The sequence below is a fragment of the Hirundo rustica genome, chromosome 6, assembly GCF_015227805.2.
Source record: "Hirundo rustica isolate bHirRus1 chromosome 6, bHirRus1.pri.v3, whole genome shotgun sequence".
Lineage (NCBI taxonomy): Eukaryota > Metazoa > Chordata > Aves > Passeriformes > Hirundinidae > Hirundo > Hirundo rustica.
In genome coordinates this window covers 39,727,341-39,751,983 of record NC_053455.1, presented here as the reverse complement: position 1 = coordinate 39,751,983, position 24,643 = coordinate 39,727,341, and the positions used below count along the sequence as shown (strand labels likewise).

The window sequence follows — 24,643 nt, the reverse complement described above, 5'->3', positions numbered from 1 at the left end:
ACTAGGCTCAGGCTGCTGTCAGAGCAATATAGCTCTGCAACTTCCAGGTCCCTAAGCTAGTATCTTGAGGTAGTGCTGAATTGTACCATATGGAAATACAAACGCCGAGCTTAGCTGTCTAGGTAAACATTGCATTACACAGCATAGACACACACTTGAGGCCAACCGCATGGGCAGAAGTATGATTTAGGGTTCATGGAGAAGGGATGATGATAATGCACTCCTCAGTTTAGGCACTTTCCCCTCTCAGGACAGATTAAGGGCCAACACTGGGCTGAAAGCAGATGTGGGCTTCACAGAGACTCTTCTCTTAAAACCTCTTTGCAGAAAATCACAGTATAAGGAATTGAGATAAAACAAGATTTTCATCTACTTTCTCTACCTCTCTCTCCCTTTCAGCATCTCTGCTGCTGAAGAATAGATCAGCAATATCATAAAACATATTAAGTAATGAAACTAAGGCTTCATAGATATTCTACTAGAGGATCGCCTATGCACGTGAAGTGTGCACTTCATCTTTCAAGACATGTCACAAGCGAGAGAAGAGACAGACCAAGTTCATTTAATATAAGAAACATGGAGCATTCAGAATCCCCAGCCAGGTCAAACAATCTAGAACTAGTTTTGTTCCAGGGAACTTTCCCACAATTTGTAATACTAACTCTTCAAGACTATATTGGAACCTAAAAAAGTCTTAATTAAAAAAATCCATTTCAGTTGGTTTGAATACAAATGCTGTCATAGGGATGGGAAACTTGCCAGAAGACTGCAAAGCAAATAGTAATAATAATTACCAGTTGAATTTTGGATAATTGCTTAGCAGAATGCAACAACGATCACTGCTTATTTAAATGTATCACTCAACTGGGACAAAAAATAAAGAACATATTAATTTAATTTGCCAATGACACAATCAGTGAAGTGTCAAAAGACACAAAATAGCCAGAAAACATTAGAAAACAAACAGAAAAGTTTTTTGGTTTTCAAAAAAACAAAAAAAAAAAATCTAGAGAGACATACATCTGGAATATGAAATTGAAAAAAATTTGAATATTAAGAAGAGCTGGTGTACACTCAGAGACAGTTGAGAAGGAAACATAATACTGGGGCAAAAAAAATAAAGCCCAAACCAGGTTAGACAAGGAGGATTTTCAGTGTACTACATATAATTTTACAAACTGCCTCGACAGAATGGCATGAACTGAATTCAGGGAGAGACTAGCTGAAGACTCCTTCACTGACCCCCTTCTACAAATGATTACTGCAATGCACTTTAGATCTCTGTAATGCAGATGTTTTAACTTACAATGGCTTGTAGATATAGCTCACCATCTCTAAAATATAATCCTCCACTTATTTCTCCCCAGCTTCAGAAATTTTTTGTCCTAAGACTCCAGAGTCATGAGTGCTTCCAGGCAGAGCTACACTGATAAATCATAAATACCAGCAGCTGTAACTGTAGCAGAAAGGAACTGACATAAGATTGGAGATCAATCATTTCAGCCAAGGCTATTTCACTGCAGAAGGAATCTCCAGAAAACACTGCATTAAAATTCACAGCTTACTTATCTTTAGGACATGCTGCGAGACCTCACCGATTCATAAAAGATTTCCTATAATAATATAGTGTAAAAATCCGATTTGGCTTTAATAACAAAAAGGAAAAAGGATTCTGATATTTACTGAGATCATCACCCTATTGTTCTAAACATCTCATTTAGCAGAGATTGGCTAAGCTAGAAATGGAGATACTCTAAAAGCTTACAAGGGAGGGAATAAAAAAAGAGTAATTTAATATAAAGAATAACACGTGGAAACATTAGAATGATACTAGCAAAGGAAGGGATTTTGTAACCTCAGAAAGTAATCTTGTCAGCAAAAATGCATTAGAATAACATCTTTCAAAACTGAGCTGAGACAACAGTGGTCCATTTAGCTCTTCTCCATCTCCAAGTTACATGAATTATACAGATAAGGCATTTCTTTAATTTTTGTAAGGAATCTAGCCTTCCTGGTAAACTCAAGTAGAGCTAGTCGTAAAGACTTAACCACTCTCCTCATCTCATGACATAGCTTATGTGCTTGGTTGTGGTAAACCTCCCTTTTCACAAGCTCCAGAGACAACTAGGCTTCCAATTTCCTAATTCAAGTGTACAGCAGCAAAGAGGTAGCCATCGCACCATGTGATGAATGTGAAAGAAACATGGTAATTTTATAAGGTTTTATTTCAATATGAACAGTAACAGTACCTTTTGTCTGAAGGGGAGGCAAGTGTCTGCAAAAAGGATTCTCAGGCAATATAGTCTAACATACTTTCTGCAGCAGTTTCACATTTCAACGCTATATCTAAGGTATCAAACAACAGCTATTTTTGCTGGAAGCAGTTCTAAATTGGGAGGGGGGGAGGTGCAAAGAAAGAAAAAAGAGAAAAGCTGTTGAAAAGCACCAAAGAAAGCTGGGGCTCTAGAAAAGAAGTGCCAATGGTTCTGACTGAGCTTTCTGTTCACTTCTCAGTACATCAGGCCTGGAACAAGTTTCTCAGTGCAAAATTTCTCTAATTGGCTGGAAAGCATTTAAGGAAAAATCTTTTTAATTAAAAACAGAGAGCCAACAAGACATGAAAGCCGTGGGGGTTGGGAGAGGCATATGTTGACCTTATGAGGCTTCACAGCAGAACTCTGCAGGGGCCGTTTAAACTGAGAAAGCACAGTTTTAATTAAAGAGTCCTGAGGAACAGACAATTCAAAAGAGCAGGTCAGATAGATTCCAAGAGGTCAATTTAAGCACAAGCAGAGGGAAAACAGGACTTCTGGCCATTCTGCCCTCCTCTGAGAGAAATCTGTTGCTAACTGATCATTATGCTTCAACAAACACTAACTGTCCTCTAACCACCTCTGTGACCGTTGTGTACCTTTGGTACAAGTTAAAAGGAGGGCACAAAGGGTTGCAGTGAACGGGGCAACAGATTGGTGACCTTGCACTAGTGGGGTTCTGCAGGGCTCCATCTTAGGTCCAATTGTCAACATCTTCATAAATGACCTGGATGTGGGACTCAAAGGAATACTAAGTAAGTTTGTCAATGACACTAAACTGGGCAGAGCTATTGACTTTCTCAAGGGCAGAAAGGCCCTGCAAGAGAGACCTCGACAAATCAGAGATCTGGTTATTCTTCAACCATATGAAGTTTAACAAGGGCAGGTGCCAGATTCTTCACCTAGGATGGGACAACCCTGGCTGTGTGGACAGGCTGGGGAACAAAAGGCTGGAGAGCAGTGCCACAGGAAAGGGACATGGGGGTCCTGGTTGACAGAAAGTCCCCTGGCAGCCGGGAGGGCCAAGTATGTCCAGGGGTGCATCAGGCCCAGCATGACCAGCTGGGCAAGAGAGGGGACTGTCCTGCTCCGCTCTGCATGGGGATGGCCTCACCTGCAGTGCTGGGGGCAGTTTTGGGTGCCACAATATAAGAAAGACATGAAACTATTATAGATTGTTCAGAGGAGGGCTACAACGATGGTGAAGGGTCTGGAGGGAAAACCGTAAGAGGAGCAGCTGAGGTCACTTGCTCTGTTCAGCCTGGAGAAGAGACTGAGGTCTTCAGCATCTTCACAAGGGGAAGCAGAGGCACAGGCCCTGATCTCTTCTCTCTCGTGACCAGGGGCAAGACTTGAAGACATGAGGAAGACATGAAGCTGCATCAGGGGAGGTTTGGGCTGGATATTAGGAAAAGGGTTCTACACCCAGAGGGTGGTTGGGCACTGGAACAGGCTTCCCCAGAGAAGTGGTAACAGCACCAACCTGACAGAGGTCAAGAAGCATCTGAAAAATGCTCTCACAGACATGGTGTGATCCTTGGGGTGGTCCTGTGCAGGGCCAGGAACTGGATTCAGTGATCATGATGGGTGCCTTCCAACTCAGCATATTCTATGACTCTATTATAAGAAATTCTGTGAGGTTGGTTGTGTTGTTGGGGGGGGGGGGGGGGGGGGGGAGTTTTGTTTGTTTTTTGTTTGGTTTTGTTTTTGTTTTGATTTTTGGTTTTTGGGGTTTTTTTCCCACCAAGAAACTTGAGTTTCTTGACACTGGATCACATTCATCTGTTTCCTTCTAGTCCTGGTATCACATTCCCAGTGCATGGAATCCCAGATATGCCTATGCATGCTTGAAAATAGAACTCTGCATCTTACTAAGCTTTTAAAACCACTGGAAAATCCTGTAAAATGGATCCAGCATAGCACCAAAAAGAAATCCTCTTAAGAAAAAATAAACAAACAAACACCCCCGCCCCCAAACAACAAACATTACTTTTTGGTGTTACCATCACAGTTATTGAAGCTAGTAATTTTCCCTGGCTATTCAGAGACAAAAGAAAAAATAAATCTAGTCTCCAGATAAAAGGACTTAAAAAGGTCATTGTAACCAGAACCCATCAAGCAACAGAACTAACATCACAGAAAAATAACATAAAATCTGCTATATTTCTCCAAGAAGAGCTATTTCCCAGTAATTCAAAAGGATAAGGAATTAAGTAGAAAAGTAACACTTACAGGAATTTCCCAAGAGAAACAGTAATATTAGTGCATTTCAATTACTGCATACATGGTTCTGCACACGCACAGATTGCTACATTTAAGCACGGTTTGTGTTCAGACAGATTTCTCTGTTACTGGCCATTTGAGAACTCGTGGCTGAATGCATCTGCTTGGGTGAATGACATGCACATTCCAAGTCAAGGCATGGTCAAGACTGACAGATAAAGCAGTACATTTCCCTGCATCAAGGAGCAATAGTTAGCAGCCAGATTAAGCAATCACTTATCTGTGAGTTTTTGTCTACCTTTCTAAAATCCCAGTTACACACTCAGATGTGAAAAGATGGGGGTTTTGTTTGTTTGGGGCTTTGTGAGTTTGCATAAGCTTGGAAATTGCATCATCTTACATACTTAATATTCTCCCTTGCTTCTCCTCCAACCAGGGTACAAACTTTGATGTAAGTTATTTATTAGGTGGACTTATATCCTCATAGGGTTGGCATTTATGTCGTTTATCAGGGATACCCTCAACAGATGGAGAAAATTAAGAAAAGCCACCACTCACTCCTAAAACATGAAATTCAAATCTGGAATGAAATTAAAAGTAAATGAGAGAGGGGGAAACAGCTGCAAACACTTCTATGACAAAGGAATAAATAAAATTAAGAACATCCTAGAAGATATGGAAGTTAGTGAATGTAATACTTTTGACAAAGAAAGACAAAAGTGCCTTCATAGTTCTTCACAGATATAAATCAATGACAAAGAATGGAGCAATCCCTGCCCAGAAACAAACCCAGAGAGAAAACCGAGGCAGATCAGAATTGTCCTGTAGAAAACAAAGGGTTTCTGCCCACAGAAATTCCATTGACATAAAGCGGACATTTGATGAATAACACTCCATTACCTGACATAGGGCATCAAATGCAGAAATTCTAGTTCAGGTCTCCAAAGCAATATTCCTATGTTAGCCCAAGCTATATTGCTACTAATTTCAGAAAGAGCAGGTTGGTTGTCCCACACGCTGTTGCACAGTGTATAACCATAAGCAGAATTTCTTACCAGGATTCCATTAACTTACCTACCAATCCTTGCGGTGGTTTGACCCTGGCTGGATGCCAGGTGCCCACCAAAGTTGCTGTGTCACTCTTCCCCCTCAACGGGACAATCAAGAGAAAATATAATGAAATGCTCACAGGGCAAGAGTAGAACAGGGACAGATCACTCACCAGTTATTATCACAGGCAAAACAGGCTCAACTTGGGGAAATGAAAATTAATTTATTACCAATTAAATCAGAGTAGGATAGTAAGAAATAAAAGCAAATCTAAAACCTTCCACTCAGCCCTGCCTTCTTTCTGCGCTCAACCTCACTCTTGATTTCTTTACCACCTTCCCACCCACAAGCGACACAGGGACAGGGAGACCAGGAAGCTTGTCACACATTGTCTCTGCCATTTCTATCTCCTTGTTCTCTTCCCCAGCTCCAATATGGCATTCCACCCATGGGAGACACTTCTCCACAAACTTCTGCAGCATAATACCCTCTCAAGGGGTGCAGCTCATCATAAATTACCCAGAGTAGGTCCCTTCCATGGGGTACAGCCCTTCAGGAATGCACTGCACCAGCTTGAGTCCCTCATGGAGCCACAAATCCTGCCAACAAAGCTTCTCCAGCATGGGCTCCTGTCTCCTCAGGTCCACAGGTCCTTCCAGGAGTCTGCTCCAGCACAGGTTTCCCATGCAAACACAGCCAAGAAAAAAAAATCTAGGTCTAGTCTATGCCTGAGTGGGGTAATGACCATATTTTGCCCACCACATCACACAGGTTCAGCTTCTCAGTAAATGAGTTTAATTCTTAGGTGGCCATAAATGTTATATGTTCACCTACATATAGGTAGAGCAAAAAAAAATTCCACAGCAAATAAAACTGAAATAAAAAATATCAAGGTTCTAGTCCATAATTATGGCAAGAGAATCAGAGAAATTGGACTAAGTGGATGAAAATATTTACAGTAATTTATCTAAAGTGATGCATTTCTGTCTCTAGTTAGTGTAAAAAGAAAATGTATGTAGATGCATAAATATAGAGTTAAATGTAATATTTACTCAGACTAAAAAGTGAAGCTACTGGACTTCAAAGTTAAAAAAAAATACGCTGAATCCTTTTAGGCCACAACCAGAGCTTAGCAACATCCACCTGAGCTTTTGTTCCTGTGCTTATTACCCTTTCTCTTCAGAGTACCTTGGTGGATATACTTTCGTCCACAACCTTTTCCATACTCACATAAAACTACTATAAGTTAAAGAGAAAGGAGATATTACAAAGCTAAAACTTTTCCGTTCTTTTCTACAAATCCAGGTGTTCTTCATCTGGCTGAAGTTGGTACTGGATAAATGAAGCATGGTGAAAACTTGCAGTGAAAGTACTGCAAAGGATACTTGGCATCATAGAGCTTCTTCTCAATTTTTCAATATGGTTTACCACTAACAGCTGCAGTTCTGGTGGATGACTTCTTCACTATCATCTCTAACTCCCGCGAAGAAATATGTTCTAGGAGTCTACATTTTATTTTTCCTGATTATCACCTGATCTCAAATCTGATACTTACTGCATACTGTTAAATCAGTATAATAAAATTTACCTGAAATCTTTAAAGTATTTTTCGTGAACTAAAGTAAATTATTTATAACATAACAAAGTACCTCTCACTGGGAAGAAGGTGTCACAGATAGCATAGTCAGTTACATCAGTAGCTTACTACAGATTTTGTCATGTTTAATTATGATTGCCTAATTGCCAAAGATCTAGATGGCATATGTCAAAAAAGTCTTTATTCACAGTCCGCCAAACTCTGTTCATCTAAAGCAGAAGTGTTGCAAAGCTGAGCCAGAAGGCAAGGTTTTATCTATATTTAAGAGATGGTTCTCGTCTTTCCTGCAAGAAGAAATGAGGCTGAATAGCTTGAAAAAAACGAGGCTTATAGTAAAAAGAACCCCACCAACATTCATATTTGTACAGCAATTTTCAGTGTATTTGCTTAAAATACTAAATTAAAAAGTAAAACAAAACATAATTTTAGTTGCATGTAGTTACAGGAGTTTATTTTGAACTCTGGCCAGTTCTGTAATACCTAATATACCAAGTGCAATGTAAGAATAGCTAGACATGATAGCACAGTGCTGAGTATTTATTTTGGCACTGGAGCTTTTTCCTTGTGGGTAGGGCTGGGGAAGAGGTCACACAGTTGTCAGTGGTCCCTCTTCCACAGCCACCAGGATTCTGCAGCATCATCTTGGAGCTCTGGCAGGACTGTTCAGGCACAGCTCATGTGGCAGCGTTAACCGCCCCACACCGCTATGAACCCAACCTCCTGCGGGCTCCTAATGAAACACCCAGGAGCCCAACTGGCTGGGAATCTCAGCACCCCCTTCCCTCAGACTCCACACCCGATATTCTAACCTTCTCTGGGTCCCGGCCACCAACCTCCAGCACATTTCTTTTCCTATCCATCTGAATGCACAGGCCCACAATGTCCTCCCTCTGAGCTATTGTTGCTTAACATGCTTTCTGTAACAGAAGTAGTGCTGGCAACAAGGTGCTTCTGCACTGCTGTACTCTGGGAGCCATTTTTAACCATTCCACAGGGAAATGTGATGTTGTCCCCCCATTAATAATGTTAGAATATTAGAACACAATGTGAAGGGTCAGTATTTGTAGTGCATTAATAGCCTGGCTAACGATTTTCTTGTCAAGGTAACAGGACAGCAGCAGATGCTGGAATACTTGCCTCCATTTTTCCCCACAGTTCGGAAACACCTCCAGAAGGTCCGAAGGAAAGACGCCCTGTTATGAGGGGTGGCTTGAACAAAGCTGAACTCACGGAACAAAATGTGTGTTCCTTGCCGCACGCTGTTAAAGCTGTGGACATAAAGTCAAAACAAGAATGTTAGAAAGCTGAACCAACATGAATGTTCTGGGAACAACTAGAACAGCAGCAAGAAAACCACTGGCTATTACATTCTGTGAAACCAAATCTCCAAAGTTTATATGCGTCTGTTCTCTAGAGAGAAGACTATTTGCAAAAACCACACATTGAAATTCAATTATAGGAATTAGAGGTTTGTGAAAGTAAAATTCATTCTAAAGAATCCCAGCAAGGAGTGTCCAAGACCCACTTATTTGAAAACAATCCACTGGAAAATGGCTCGCCAAGAGTAACTGTTTATTTGACCAGAAGATGCCCTTTCTTTTAGTACCATCTGAACTTCACTGCTATTTTCATTACAGTTTTCTTTAAAGCCACAAAAAAAAAAAAAAAAAAAAAAAAAAAAAAAAAAACAAAAAAAACCACCTCTTTAAGAGAAGCCTCAAGATATCATTCCTAGGTTACTGAAAATTGACTATTGGATGTATAAAATTTACTGCAGTTGTGATGAAAAGCTGATTGACACATCACTAAACAAAATTTGCACTAATGCATTTTGAAAAGAGTAGCTGGTCATTATCATGGATCTTCAATTCATCGCTCATGTCTTTGTATTTTAGTATAAATTTCGATAGCATGAGTTGTAAGCACTTTAGGCTAACTTCTTACAGCAAACATTTGTCTTACAAAGGTTTCTCTGAAGTGCAAGAAGTTCTCCTTTGGGCATGGTAAGCTCAACATACAAGAACAAAAGAAATGCAAATACAAACATTATATACCAAAAGGTATAATGACAGGGTTGCCTCAAAGATAGATTTTGTGCATTTCGCTTGGCATCATGCAAGTGGGACAAAGCCTTGAAACACTCCAGAGAGATCATTAAAACATTCACTTGGGACAGCAGCTTAGCTCTCCCTCACAGGAGAGAATTAATGAAAAGATCCAAGTTTACTTTCATCACAGCAGATCCTCTCCGTAGGTAGCACCTCCACAACAGACAAAATCTGGCGGTCAGTGTGAACCCTCTCAGTTTGCAATTTTAAATCACCTCTTTAAATATAAAGACTTGAAATCAGTTTATCCTTCATAGTACAGAAAAGGGTCTCACATTTGAAAGAGAATTATACCAAACAGAGTTGAACAAATTTTAAAAGTCATGTAATAACTGGGTGTGGGTGTGTGTGGGGGGAGTGTGTCTGTGTGTGTTTGTGTGTGTGTGGAGAGAAGCCATTTAATTTTTACAAAAGGAATCACAATTTCTCATTTTTAAGGTCCTGGTTTTCAAACACGGGCAAGCAAACAGAATCTGCTGTCATGTGTTGAAAGGTAGTACAGAACACAGTTTCTAGCCCCCCTACCCAGAAGGAAAGATAACTCAAATAAAGTAAGTGCAATCACCTTATGATTAAGAAACACTCATGAAACTTGAATCCTGGAATCAGGAATATTCTTTCTGTAAATATCATGGACAAATACAGTATTTCATATTTATGAAACCTTATTCATGCAAAGTAAAGCACAAGCATTGTCCCAAGAGATTAAAGTAAATAAATAAATCATGTGCTGGATCAAAATATGCCAAAATTACATGCCTACCATTGTGAGTAAAGAGTATTCATTACAAAGTGCTGTCACTCAGTGCCTTAGAGTGAACAAGTTCAGAGTAAGGTAAAGTAACTTGCAAAAAGTCCCACAAGAGACCTGTGACAAAGCTGGAAATGGAATTTCAGATTTTCTCATCCCAAACCACAGCCTGTACGACTTTTTACATTTCTGATTTGCATTGCTTTGCCGATGATTTGACAGACTGATGGAGAAAAGAAGGATGCAGATGAAAAAGAAGAAACTTGGTGTAATAGAAGAAAGCAGCTTTCAGAAAGATAACACACGTATGGGAGACATTTTGGAAGAGAAAGAAAACTAAGGCACAACGATACAATTCAATGCACCAAATTATGTTGCTCAGAACATCTACAGAACATGCATATTTTGGAAGGAGATCCTGGCACAACTGTAATGGAAAGGTCCAGACATGAAGCTAACATACTATTAATTCACATCAGACAGCCCTACTATATTACTCCTTATTTCTAATAAGCAAAAACTCTAGTCACTTGCATTTTCAGCATGGAATGGCTCTAAACCTACCAGGCAGAAGGGTATGATATCATTTGTTGCTTGCTCAGTTAAAAGAGTGGGTGGATATGCTGGAACATCAGCACACCTGGATGTGCTGACAGCCAAGTGCCGCCAGCTAGTTGAGTAAAGGAGGATTTTGCTTAGCTATACAATGGAAGGATTTTTCCCCAAAAGGTCAAGATTGCAAGCCTGGCAGTCAGAATTTTATCCCAGTTAAGATGCCACATTTTAGACACCCTACTTTATAATAAATTCCTTTTTATAAGTAGTAAATGTTCAGCTCAAAGGAGCAAGCCCATGATGGAGCTATCCAGCAAACAGCCCAGTTATAAATCTTTTCTCAGACAGGGTCAAGATCACTAAAATGGACAGGAACATTATATATATTGAATAAACTATATATGTTGAAATTCCTGTATCATGGGTAGATGGCCATATATAATAGCCAAAATAACTTGGCCACCTTTTTTTTAACAGCTGCCCAGAGATGAAGTTACCATTGGTGTGGCAGTGTTACAGGTAAAGATTTCTGGAAGAAAGAAAAATTATGACAACCCAAAATTGTTACAGGTATTCCAGCAGTAGGTAGGGCATATGACCAACACCTTACCTTGATTTTTATAAACATACAAACAGATGGTTTTTTCCCATTCCTTTTGAATACAAAAATGAAACATGCTGCACTCAGAGGAATGGCTTAAGCAAGATAGCAACAATAAAGGAACAAACTTAACCATTAAGCTCAATCATTCTCAGCAAGTTGAACAGCTGCTGAGATTCCTCCCTTAGGATTGCTCAGTCTCCCCTCTATCTATCCTCCTTTCACTGAACAGCTCATATTGTTAGCAAAGTTAAGTGGCCAGAGCTTTTCAGCATATTCGAAGAAGAAAGACTTAGGAAAAAAACCAGGGTACCTCAACAAGTTATTACTTTGTCCTCAATCATTTAGAAATGGGTTTGGGAACCCAAAAGCAGGGAAAATAATTTTTCACTTCTCTGGTTAACTTCTCTTTTTCCCCTTGTAGGCATTTAAAGTGCAGCCATCTGCAAGAGATTCCTTCCAGAAGAAAGCTTTCAACAACTGTGCTAGTCTCCAGGCCCCCTATTGCAAACCTAATGATTGCTTAGTCCTCTACATTACCAGTAAATAGAGTAGACAAATTAGAAGAGTAACAATGCTACTAATGATGTGATTTTATTTGTCTTGCTGAAACCAAGACTACAACTTGAATTGAATGTTCATTAGTTAACACCAGTTTACTGTGAGCACTCATATTTCACACAAGAATTGTTAGGCAACTGGATACTCTGTTAACAAAACAGCTCTTTCCATTCACTTGTGAGAAAATCCTGAGGAAAGAGAAGAATAAAGCAAGGTTCTCACTTGCTGGGGATATCTAAAGAAATTCTTACAGTAGGGGTTTCAGGATGCTTTCTCACTCCTTTCCTTCCCGTGCCCCAGAACAGTCTCCTCCAACACCACTGCTGAGAGGGCTGCATCTTGCAGTACACCCAGACTAAGCTTGTGGGAAGGCACATACACGTGAGGGGAAGAAAAATAGTTTGGGAGGGGACTGTGATAAAACAGCCCCAGCTCCCAAAAATGGCTGTGCTGGGAATTATAGCACTCAGGTGCTGCTTCTCTGAACAGAGCAGCTTTCATAGGGCTTTGTCTTTTGTGTATTTACATTTCGGCAACCTGCCAGAGTTCAGAAACTTTCAAGCACTCTTTTCAAACCTTTGGACTCCTAAATAGATTGTACAAGTCCCAGGATGCTATGGTAACATCTCAATTGAAACTCATTATAGGAGTTAGCCTCTGCCTGCTGAACTCAGGCAAAGCCAAATATGCACAATGCAGAGTCCCAAATCCTCGAGAACGATGGAAGGGCTTGCCAGGACCCCGCTGTCCCTCTAGCAGGTGCCACCTTTGGTTACCATGCAAAGAGCTGAACAAGCCCAGAGGACCCCTCCTCTACCAAATGGAAAACAAGGAACAATGACCATTTTTCCTTACTTGACACCATTACTGCTTGCATTTTCTGTCAAGAGCATGATGAAGAAAAAAATTTTGAAGGCTTCTTGAGCATGAACCATTCACACACACACCCCCAACACCTTTTTCTTGCCAGTTATACAAGTGTCTAAGTCATTAAAACAGAGTTGAGTGTCTCAAGCAAAAATAAGGTAGTCTCAAATGCAAAGTTGCTCTCAGAGGCTATGTTTAGACTGACCCAAACATCTGTAGAGAAAAACAGTGCAGAGGATTTGATGTCAACATTATGTCAACATCCTGGGCATCCCAGGGTTTGTTTTTTCTTGACACACGCTCTGGACTAATTCTAATCCAGTCCCATTGACTGAATGCTCATTTGCAGAAGGAGCACATCTTCCAGTTTTGCTCCATCTGAAAGGAGCCCAGAGCTCCAAGACTGCTTCATTGTGTGAACTAAAGCACAGTAAGTAGGGATAACCAGGAGTATTAGGATTAGAGACTATGCTACAATGGATAACAAAGAACTAGCTCCAGCAATAGAAAATACTGAAATACAAAAGGCTTTAAAAAACAAGCCATTTCTGTTGTTAAATAACTTATCAGCAACAAAGCATCCCTAAATGACCAATTGCACTTAGCCCGAAGCAATGCTCTGAGATAGCAAAGGGAGGTTTACCTTGCCTAGAAGGAACACTCAGAGGGGACACTTAAACCTGGAGGCATAACTAGATTAAAAAAAATAAAAATCACTGTTGTACTGATTAAATTACTGCTGTAGTTTAAGATAATTTTATTCTTCACCTCTTGTTTTAAGTGTACTACAATATTTGCAATATTCAGACAAATCATTGGATTTCTTTTAGCTATCCCCCTTGGAAGGCAGTGGAGGACCATGAGCATTCCTCAATTCAAAGCCATTGGAATTGAAAAAGCACTTGAAACATAGATCTCAGAACCCGGGACACTGAGGTCAGCCTCAAGGAAACCACCATCTTCCTCTAATGAAATTAGCAGTGCTTTTTAGGCATTTCCTTGGAAATGTGTTAAGACAAAACAGATGCTAACATAAGTTATTCCTGATGACTGGCTTTAACGGAAAATAGTTGGGTTTTTTTAACAACCAGGCAGATAGGAAATAATTAACACTACAAAATTTTGGCAAGACTGGGTGATAAAATACTGCAACCACAGAGACTGGATTTTTTGAGATCCTTTCTGTCTCACCCACTCAGGTTTACTACAGCTGAAGGGTGTGGAAAGGAGTGACACAAATTTTAACTATGTGTTTTCAGACTTCTTGATACAGGCTAGGAACCTCTGTATTCATGGCAGACTTAATACAGGTGGTACAGAGATTATCCCATGTACTGGGATGAAGAAAATGAACCACAGCACCTGTGACACCGCTCAGAGCAGGCAGTGAACAAGCTTTCTTATGTTGCTTTGTAGTAAATCAAACCCTCTGAGACCAGTTTACAGATTCTGGAGAAGGAAAGGATTAAAGGAGTTGCTGTGCTTGCTTGTTATTACCCAGAAAGCCTTTATCTTTTTTAGAGTCCCTCTCCTTTAATTTTTCATACGCTAGGTCAGTAATTTAACACCTCAAGGCTTGCAAATCACAAGCTAAAATCACTGTACTATGTTGAATTATTGTGAATTATTGGCCCAGGATTAAAAAAAAAAAAAAAAAAAAAAAAAAAAAAAAAAAAAAAAAAAAAAAAAAAAAGGCAAATGGGGAGGCGTAGGGATGCAGGAATCTTTAAAAACAGAGGCCTTTTGATCAGAGCAGCATCCTGCAGCTTGCTGTAACTCAAGCTGACCATTCTTACATAGCAGGAATTAAGGACTCCCCCTACCAGGCAGGGCCCTATTAAAACACAATAGCTGTTTGAAAAGGGTAAGCAAGCTGATATGGATATAATAGGCCACATATTGGGGCCCCTTTCTACTGTGAAATAAAGCTTCTTCTTAGAATTATGAGCTGGGAAGCCTAGTATTCAGGAAGATGGGAAAGGGCATACAATGAAAGACCGTAAATAGCCCTGCAGAAACCCTCCAAGGTGCTTAAGGGAAAAGGAAAGAAGCCTTCACAGATAAGCATCTATCACCCATGACCAGCTCTTTCAGTCTGATCAAGTGCAATCTCAGACTATAGGGTGTTTCAGTAAGTCTGGAGAGGTCATGCTGGCATAAACAGAGATTTAGTTTTTACAGTAGGAAACTGTGTAAATTGTACACCACAGGAACAGCTGCATGAACACCATTATACCCAGCTTTTATGGTGATCACTGCAAGTTGCTACCTAGCTTCCCTCAAAAAAACCCTGCCTTTTTCTGCCTAAAACGAAACTAAATACATAAATAATAAACCAGTCCAGAATTATAACTACACAAGGAAAACTGTTAACTCTCCAGCTAACCTATTTAGTATTTGTTCAAACTGGTCCAACTTGACATTTTGGGGCAAGAAGAAAATATCCGCTGAACTGCTCTATAACCCTCTATATTCTGAAGGTATGGGAGATGCAAGTCCTCTCTTCATTCTCATAAAGCCATAATCTCCATTCATTGGCTTCCTTTATTAACCAACAAGTATTTCTGTCCTCCCTGTTGCGCTGTGGAATTCATTCACTATCTTCAAGATGCCACAGAAATCATACCGTGAACCTGTGGCAAGGGTGAGAAGATGGCACACAGATGAAAAACACTATTAAAAACACAAGCCACACAAGGTAACATTCTGATTTCCTCTTGTCCAACAGTTCAGAAAGTAGCTATGGAATTGACATTAGCTGGAGATGGATTTTGGTACCAAAGCATAAATATCCACCAAAGGACGAGTATGGATTTGAATGTTATTGAGGAACTGTACACACCTAGAACACCTGAGATGAAAGTAAAATGCCCAGTAAAGGCAAATTGAGTTCTCAGAAAGTCGAGGCCAAAGTACAAGTAAGAGTAAGGGCCTGCTTGCTCCATTTTGAATTCCCCTGTTGTAAGACAGTTCCATGCTTTATAAACCAGACTTTTAGTTATTTTAAAAGGTAGCAGCCCAAGCATGTTATGGCTGTGATAACACAAGAAATACTGAAATATAACTGAATACCTGTTCCAAAGAGACTCAATACTGGTGCCATGCAAACAGATTCTCTATTTGCTCATTTCAGGCTTGGTTTGACTGAAGAATTTCAGAAGAAAAAATTTACAACTGGTCCTCTCTCACCTATTCAGTTCCCTTGGCAAGAACTATAGTACATCAAAGACTGAGCAGCTTCCAATATTTTCATCATGGCAACAAATGAACCTTGCCAAAATTCCTTAATATAGATGAAGTTACATCATTTGACATTAATGCTAACTCTGCGTTTGGAGATTGCTTAGCTAAACCACTTTGTGCTCAATATAACTGCTTGGCTACAGTGTTGACCAGCTACAGTGTGTTTAATTCACTTGAAGACACACAATAGCATTAAATTTGCAGGACATGTGGTTATTGCAAGTCACTAAAGCTAATGTATTCTGGGATGTGTATGGTTTCAACACAGCACTGCACAGAAAATCTCAGGTTCTCTGAAGACATGCAGATTTCTAGAAACTAGACTTTTTGCCTTTTTTTTGCTATTGTTTAGTTTTGGTTCTAAAGAAAAGGAAGACAAACCATATTTTAAAAACGCATTTTTCAGGCTTGCAAGGCTTCTAGTGTCTGATATTCATGGAGATGCAGACATAGTTAAGGGATTTTATCCTGTAAAGGATAAGGAATCTGATTATGGGATCTTATCAGATCCCATTCCTGCAAACATTTGCTGATTTTTACAGTTTGGCATATCTAATTTAGGGAAAAAAATCCACTTTTTTGCCTTGTCCACAAGTGAACACATATATTCTTAGCAAAGCAATTAGAAATGTTCCTCAAAGGTTTCTGTGACTCCTTAACATTTTTCAGCCTAAGAATAAGCACAAAAGTCCTTCCAACAACACAAAACTGGGAAAAAACCTCAAACCAACACGAAAAAATGTAAACCCCAACTTCAATTCTGATTCATCTTTCCTTAAAGATATTTCTGGGAAAATATAAAGTGTTCTTCAAACTTATGCTACTTGATTCTAATTTAATAGAGAGTCTTATAGGTTTAGACAGATGGAAGCCAAGAACTCTAACACTGATCTCCTATATCCATAAAATAGCTTAGACCCATGCCAAAGTACTTCATTAAAAGAACTAAACCATGTGAGTTAGTAATACAGGGAGGTACAGCTATTCAGGAAGTTACCATGTATCCAACAGTGGTATTCTTACTGCTTGAGACCTCAAAAGCTTTATTGGAGAAAATAGTACGTTAAAAAGGAAATATTGCGAACAGAAAATTATAAAACGATGCCTTTCATTCTTAAGAATAATTTTAAAACCCCCACATATAATATGGGTAAAAACACCAAACTTGCTATGCTGCTATGTTTCTCCACAGCTGCTATTCACGTGTGCATTTCTATTAAATTCCAGTTCCTCATTTCACATTAAAAACAATTTTCTTCAAAAGACTTAGAGAAACTGCAGGAAATCCAATCTTTCCAGCATGTGACCAAACATAAAGTGAGATTACTGCTTTATATACACATTGCAGATCTGATGCAAAAGACTGTAAGTAGTCCCACTACATCTGCGGTAGATATATCACTATTTATCTTTCTCATCTTTTCCTATATATTCCAACAGTGACTCAGCAAACACAACTGAGCAATTTTCCAGAATAACAGAGAAAGCTGCTTGTCAAACAGTTACATCAGCATTGAACATCTAATTTGCATCATGGCAAACTCTGCTACAGACCTTTCTTCAGTGGAAGATGGCAATATAAGATTTCCATAGCTCCTCAATTCTGACTTGAGGGCCCTTTCACTTCTGCAAGGATACAAACAAAACCACAGCAGAGATGCATGATAAGAAATGCAAGAACAGGGCAGGAAATAGCCAATATCACAGATACAAAAAAATAGCAGATGGATAGAAAAAGTAAAACTAAACAGAAGGCTCTGTGACATCCCAGAAAGGGTGTGATGCATGTTGCCGGCTCATGTCCAGCCTCTCATCCACCAGTATCCCAAGGCCTTCTTGGCAGGGCTGCTCTCAATCTGTTCATCCCCCAGTCTGTATAAGTTCATGCATTTGAAGTCACAAAAACCTGATTTTAACTCCCAGCTGGGATCATATACTTCTCCAAATTCATACTAGTAATATCAGCAACTATGATGAAAAGCAATAAAAAAATTGGAAGCCTAAACAAGAGTTTTACTAGAGTTAAGAATTAAAGCTAGAGAGAGGATAGTACATTCAACTCTAGCACAGAGAAGAAGCACAAATACAGTTAACCCAGATAATTTATTGTTTTGATGCTTGTACCATTTGCCACATTCCTGGACTCTGGCTTTTGAGAAATTTCTTTCCAGGTTTATTAGCTATCCACACCGCTTGTATGTAGTTGGCTTTAACCTAAAGGAAGCTCAATTCCCTGGCAGATTTGTTGCATTTCAACCTTCAAGACTGTAAGAACAAATAAAATATACCCAATTACATAAGGTCTCCATAAAGTAGTCAACCAACTCCTGCTGCTGCTATTCTAAAAAAGACCACAAGTGAATATGTAATTTCCATGATGTAAAGGAATAGGAAAGTAGTGGGCAAAGACTGCACTGCTACTCCAGTGAATCCATACTAGAAGCATCATAATCTGATCACACTGCACATGGAAATTGTGATTATCTACTTCAAAGAGCAAGAGCATGGTGCAAGTCAGTGTTATCATGGATAACTACCCTGTGCTGACAAGATGCTGATACCAAGTGCTAAGACTCATATGCTTTGGCAAATCCTGCAGATTCTTCTGTCACCAAAACAGTATGAGAAGTTTCTTATGTGGAGTATATTACCACACAGAGCATCACTGGTAAATGCTTTAAGTTTGATTCTGTTACTGCTTTTCTACAACTCTTCCAAGGTAATCCTGTTTACCAAAAAGATTATTTACCTTATGCCCCACCCCACACCCCATATTTCTTTGCAAGAGACACATCTGAGTATCCACACATCTGTAAGATTCTCAAGAACAAGGTAAGAAAGTGCTACATTCTCTAATATATTGGAAACATGTACAAACTGCAGTGGGAATTGTGTTATTGAAATTAATATATGCATTTTTTCCAGCTGTTTACTCAATAGCAGTTATCCCTATCAGCATATTTGTCAGGTTGGAACTTGTTGCAATGTTTGTTACAGAGAAACAACTCTGGGAAAATCAGGAGTTCATAGATCCTGGCTGTCATATCAAAATGCCAATGCTGTTTCTGCCATAAAGCAATCCTATAATTAAAAACATTGGGTGACAGATCTACAGGTTCCAGACAAAATCCACATAATTTAAATCTTAAATAGAGTTATCCCAGTTACCCAGATCTTCCATAGCTCTCATACAAAACACATACCCCATGCACAGTGGGCAAGAGGCATTGAAATCCCATTTCTAAGGTGGGCTGGAGAAATTCAATTACAAGAAAGGGAGTTTGCCCTTCTGACAATGCTCCTCTGTAGAGGTGAGACTGGAAGGGAACAAAGGGACTAACAGAAAGGCTTTGTGTCCATTAGCAACAGTCTTAGTGGAGAAATATGCAATTACTGTAGTTCCCCAGAAAGATTTATCAACAAATTCAGTCCTGCAAATCCATGTGCTCTGTTGACAGACCTTTTCAAAATGTTTCTTTCACAGCTACTTATTCACATTAGCTGCAAAACCTCCTCAGAGCTTCTGGCACAAACGCTGTGTCTGAGTTCACATAGTCACTCTTTGCACTGATAACTGAAGAGCAAAGGAGAGGCAGACAGCAGTGTTACACAGTGCCCTAGGGATCAAGGAATCCCGAGTAAAAGCCTGTCAGGAACCATCAAGCACATTATCCCTGAGATTTTCAGCCCAAAGGGCTGCTGCACAGCTAGGTCATTGACAGCAGCAGCTTGATACCGATCACATGGCTCAGTGCAGTCTTGCATTGAGTGGGATAATTTTAGCTTTTTCCCTCCAGAGCGGAAGACATGTAGCAATCAGGACAGTATTTACAAAATACATGAAATGTTGTGGGGTTTTTTGCAATTGCTTGGAAGATTATATCAGAGAGAATATAAATATTTTAGGTAATATCCTAAAAGTATTAATACCTCACAAATACTACTGCTTTGCCCAAAACACAAAGAACTAACCCTAAAAATACCCAACAACCAATGCCCCTCCCCCAAACAGTTGTACTGAGAAATTCTAATGAATGGTTTCATCTCTAAGAAAGCGAATCTGGCACAACTTGTCAAAGCCCTAAGGACCTTCTCACTACTGTTTTTGCTGTTTGTACTGTAATTGTACAAAGCACAGAGTCGACATTGTACAATGCAAGGCGCTGTAAAGTACACGCAGTACACTATCATTTCTGTCTTGAAGAGCTTACACTATCCTTGCAAACAAGACAAAACAAGTTACTCTGAAAAGAGGAAAGATGCAGAGCAGATGACAGCAAGATGATGGCAGTGATAAGCCCTACATACACAGATGCAAAGAAAAAATAAAATTGATGGCTCTAAGCTAGCTCTAAGAATCTCTCCTTTTCACAATCAGATAATTCAGCTTATTTCCAGTTGCCAATTAAGGTTGCCTTCAGTGAGTGGTTTAGTTCTCATGGGCATCCCATCTGTCTTGTTCCTGGCCCTTCCCCCTCTACCCTCCTCCCCCAAGGATATTGAGACTTTTTTAAAGAGGAGGACATTGTTTACAGATTTATTTCTGTAATGTTGTACAGCAATAAAGAACTGAACAAGCCAAAAGTTTGTCTGATACCAAAGCCGGTGTCTACTGCCAGAGAAAGCCAAGGGAGCGGTATCATATTTGTCCCTAAGGAAAGAGTTGAACAAATTGTTCCAGCCAATCCAGACAGCAAGAGAAAATGAGGTGCTTTCATTGCTAGAAGTTGATACTTCTCACCATGATAACATCTTCCTTCCCAAGGAACCCACACTATACAGCATTGGCAGTCTTGTTACTAGGAACAAAGCAAATGTTCCTTTCTGTAAAACAGGGCTCTACACAGTGCAGAGCTGGTATTTTGAATTGCCAGGCATACAACAGAGCTAAAAGCAGTATCTGACCCTCAACCCTGTCACACACATCACAGATGCCTTCTCAGATAAAGACTGTTAAACTGCCACACAAGATCCAGCAGGGGTGTTCAAGTTAGAGAGCCAGCAGAAACATCTTTTACAGAAAAAGGGAACCTTAGACAGTTTGCAGAGTCCAGTGGAAGCAGTGCTGTATCTGCAAGCTAAAAGCAAGACGTTTTTCTCAGTCATGCTGCAGCTGGCAGGTGATTAGGAGACATTTCACCAGAAACAAATAAGAAGTGTTTTGCAACAAGAATATAGACTTAATAAAAAAAAATTTAAAATGAAGCTCATTCCTGTGTCTCCAATTCACTTGTGTTTGATTTGTCAAACAAACAAAGTAACAGAAAAAACAGTTTCCTCACCAAGGTAAGTTACTGGTTATTATTTCTGAGCTTTCCAAAGAGTATTGAAGAGAGCAGCACGTCAATCTGCATGCTGGAAGAGAAAGCTTCAGGCAAAGGGCTAGCCTAAAAGAAAAGTAAAACATACTAGTAGGAAGTCTCTTCATCCATTTTGTTTTGCTGGTTCTTTAAGCTGAAATGAAAATAAAGACACACAGACTTCTTTTAAGAGCCCAGAAAATATAAAGTGGGATGCTATGCACATTCCCTCTGCGTGATCAAATGCATTAGCATGGGGGCCCTGTTTTTCTTCAGTATAGGAAAGATCAAGAAAACAGGATGATAAATAATGTATAGGGGGAACATGTTACTTTAAGATATGTTGGCACAGACATTAGGCTGGAAAAAGCAAAGCAGCATTAGTGTGTAATTACACAGAGGGTTTTCAAGAGTCTGCATTTCATGGAGATTCAAGAGCAGAGCTGAGATTTCTCAGGCTTGTAATGAACAAACACCAGTAGCATTTCAGCATATCTATAAAATCAAGATTAGTCCTAAGACAGGCATAATTTTACTTGTTTAACTAAAAGATGTGGATTAATTGGCAGAGGGGTGATTGATCCCTATTCATGTAAGGGTCAGGAGTGAGCCAGATGAGGGAAGCCTCAAGGTATTCCCAAGATTGAAAGCAGATGTCCACATGATTGGGACAAATGAACATTGGCATAAAGTGGGAGAAAAAAACCATCCTTGTAGACTAAAAGTATTCTGGAAGGAAAACTGTAGAGATTAAGGTCAGCCCTCTGCAATCAGTAGTCACAGTGCTAGATGTTGGATAGGAGTGAAATACATACCCAATTCCATTTCTTAGAGACAATAGGAAATACTCATTGCCAGCAAAACACTTACTGCTTGATCCATACAGAGCTAAATGAGCACATAATTTTCAATTCTGAAATCTCACTGGAGCATGCTAAGTCCCAACAAAATTTTCTTAATTTAAAAAAAAAAAAAAAAAGTTGTAACTGGCTCAAAGACTTGAATTGACTTATGGTAAAGTGGGGCATTGCAACGCATGATGGAAATGCCATCAGGTTGCTCTTCAGCAGTGAATCCAGCAGAGAGGTCCATGGAACCGATGTATTGAGAAGTATGACCTCTGAGAGGAGTTTGGAGAATATCCAACACCTGTTCTTGACAGACTAATTTCAAATTCTGAAAAGTTACAGAAGTATAGAAGTTTTTTTTTTTGTTTTGGGGTTTTTTTTTTTGCTCCATAAACACTTTTTTAAAAGTTACTTGTTTGGGCCTGCCTGCTAGCTTTCTAAACCCTGGGCTTGGTCTCTAATTTTATATCAGCATAAATAAGGAAAGGGCAATTTTAAAAACTGGTCATCCTAATACCAAGTCCCTTCATCTCAAATCACTGCATCATACTTCAAAACATGCACATTCCAGTCCGCTCCTTCAGAAAAACATGGATTAAGGAAAACACTGGGGGAGTGCCCACAAACCTTCTAGAATCTCACAAGTTATCTTTGAATTTGAAGATGCTGAGATTAAAGTTCAAGTTTATTTGCTTGAGAGAGAAGCATAGCCTTCAAAGCACAGCCAGAACAAATGTTGATAGTTGAGTGGATGAACAGAAATCTTTTGGGCAGTGAGGGCTCACCACTAAGCTCTGGGAGCCAGAACACATGACATTTTCATAACATGAAACTTTGCATTCTACACCCATATGGGCTATCATTTATTCTCCACTTTAAATGAAGAATCCCACATTTCAAGTCTTCACAGCTCTCAAAATTACTAAGCTTGTTTCTGCTTTGGTATGGGGACACGGTTTCATCTGCTAAACCCCAGATATTTTATAAAAGAAAAAAGTAAGAAAAGATAACTACTAGTTCTATATTACAGAATGAATGAACATGCAGCCTTTTCCTGTCTTTCATGAAATCAGAAACTCCACAAAACACTCACTGTGAACAAAAAAAACCATCGTAAAAATCACATCTCTGAAAATAAATGGGAAAAACAAGACCTCCGGCAATTAAGTCAATCTGAGGGTTTTGCTCTACGATGACAGTTTTGTTCATTATAATGGTCCTGAATCACTACTTATTCTTTTAAAGGTAGAAGAGCAACAGGAAGTGAAAAGAAAATGGTTATCGTGTCAAGATGAAGAAATACTACAGAGAAGGATTTCGAACAGTTTCACTGCGTGAACGACCTCTTGCTCACCTCTTAAGTTTTGAAGTATTTGTGATCAGGAGTTCTGAAAAGGCACAGAGGTGTCAGTTTGAAATTAGATGCAAACTAAATCTAATCTGTAGAAATGCCTGAATGACAATTTCAGCTGGGTATTTCAAAGCCACCTTGCCTTCAACTCTGGTAAAGAAATCCTGTCGCTGCGTGGAGGTCATTGTAATCTTGCTCTTCATCTTTCTTAAGCTCTTGTTTACTGACTATTTGCTCAGCTGACTAATGTCAGCATTACTTTCTGTGGACAGAAAGCAAAAAGCTTTTCCTTCAAGAATTTTTTTGTAAATTAGTAAGAAGAGATAGTGCTCACATGCAGTATTTAAGGACTTATGCAGGTTTTAAGGGAAGAAGAGGCATCCTACTAAAGTATTCAACAGTAAAACAATCACACAAGGAGACAAACAGTTCAAATTCATACTCAGAAAAAGGAAGAATGAGTGCTGCTGAAACCAGAAGCAGTCTGTGAAACAGTTTGCTTCAGTATTTCTCAAGCATTTTGATACTAACAGCCCTGACCAAGACAAGCAGAATTTGGTTTTCCATGTTGCTTCCCTAGAGTGACTGCTTCACACGAACGTTTGTCATAGAAGAGGTACTGAATGGTACAAAACCCATGTATATTTCCAAAACACACCCAGGGAGCCCTTGGCTAACCCAGTAAAATCCATCATTCACAACATAACCAGCACGTGTCCCGCTCCATTTTCCAAAAGGCCCCCCTCAGGCTGGCCCTATTGGCAGCATCCTGATGTACTTACTATTCAGTGAAGAACCTGGCAATGCCATACTGACTAATATCTTCTCTGTTCTCCAGCAGCTGGCTCACTGCATCCTCCATGTATGTGAGGACATGTCGCTGAGCTGCAGATAAAAGACAGTTAGAGACAGAAGTTAGAATATAAGGGGCCTGCAAAGCCCAGAGCCAGACAAGCCCAGCTGTGTGCCTTACACAAGATATCAAGCATTTGCTTCCTCAGTTAGAGAGTGGAGGTTTCTTTCTCCCAGAAATGGATAGCAAAACTCATCACCTAAATCCCGCTTTCCTTCCTGGCTACATGGAGTTAGTCATTAACAGCGCTGACTCTTTTAGAATCCCCTGAGAATCTGGTCTTGAAGGAAGATAAGGAGTTGTGAATCAGTTTCACTGGAAAATGCTTACTCCAGAGGAGTTCCTGATCTCTGTTCTGAGCCATCTTTCCTACACAGATTGTCAATGCTGTTTCAGTGGGGCTGTTGCAGAGGTGCAAATCAA

At 39.6% G+C, this 24,643-nt stretch overlaps 1 protein-coding gene across 1 annotated transcript in view; it reads right to left on the bottom strand.

Moving 5' to 3' along the window:
- CSTPP1 (centriolar satellite-associated tubulin polyglutamylase complex regulator 1) overlaps positions 1-24,643 on the bottom strand; it is a 78,990-nt gene that overhangs the window by 45,833 nt on the left and 8,514 nt on the right. The window contains exons 2-3 of the mRNA XM_040066729.2: positions 24,150-24,252; positions 8,320-8,450 (exon numbers count right to left, since the gene is read on the bottom strand). Of these exons, the coding sequence (XP_039922663.1) occupies positions 8,320-8,450; positions 24,150-24,252 (234 nt within the window). The remainder of the gene's footprint in view (positions 1-8,319; positions 8,451-24,149; positions 24,253-24,643) is intronic.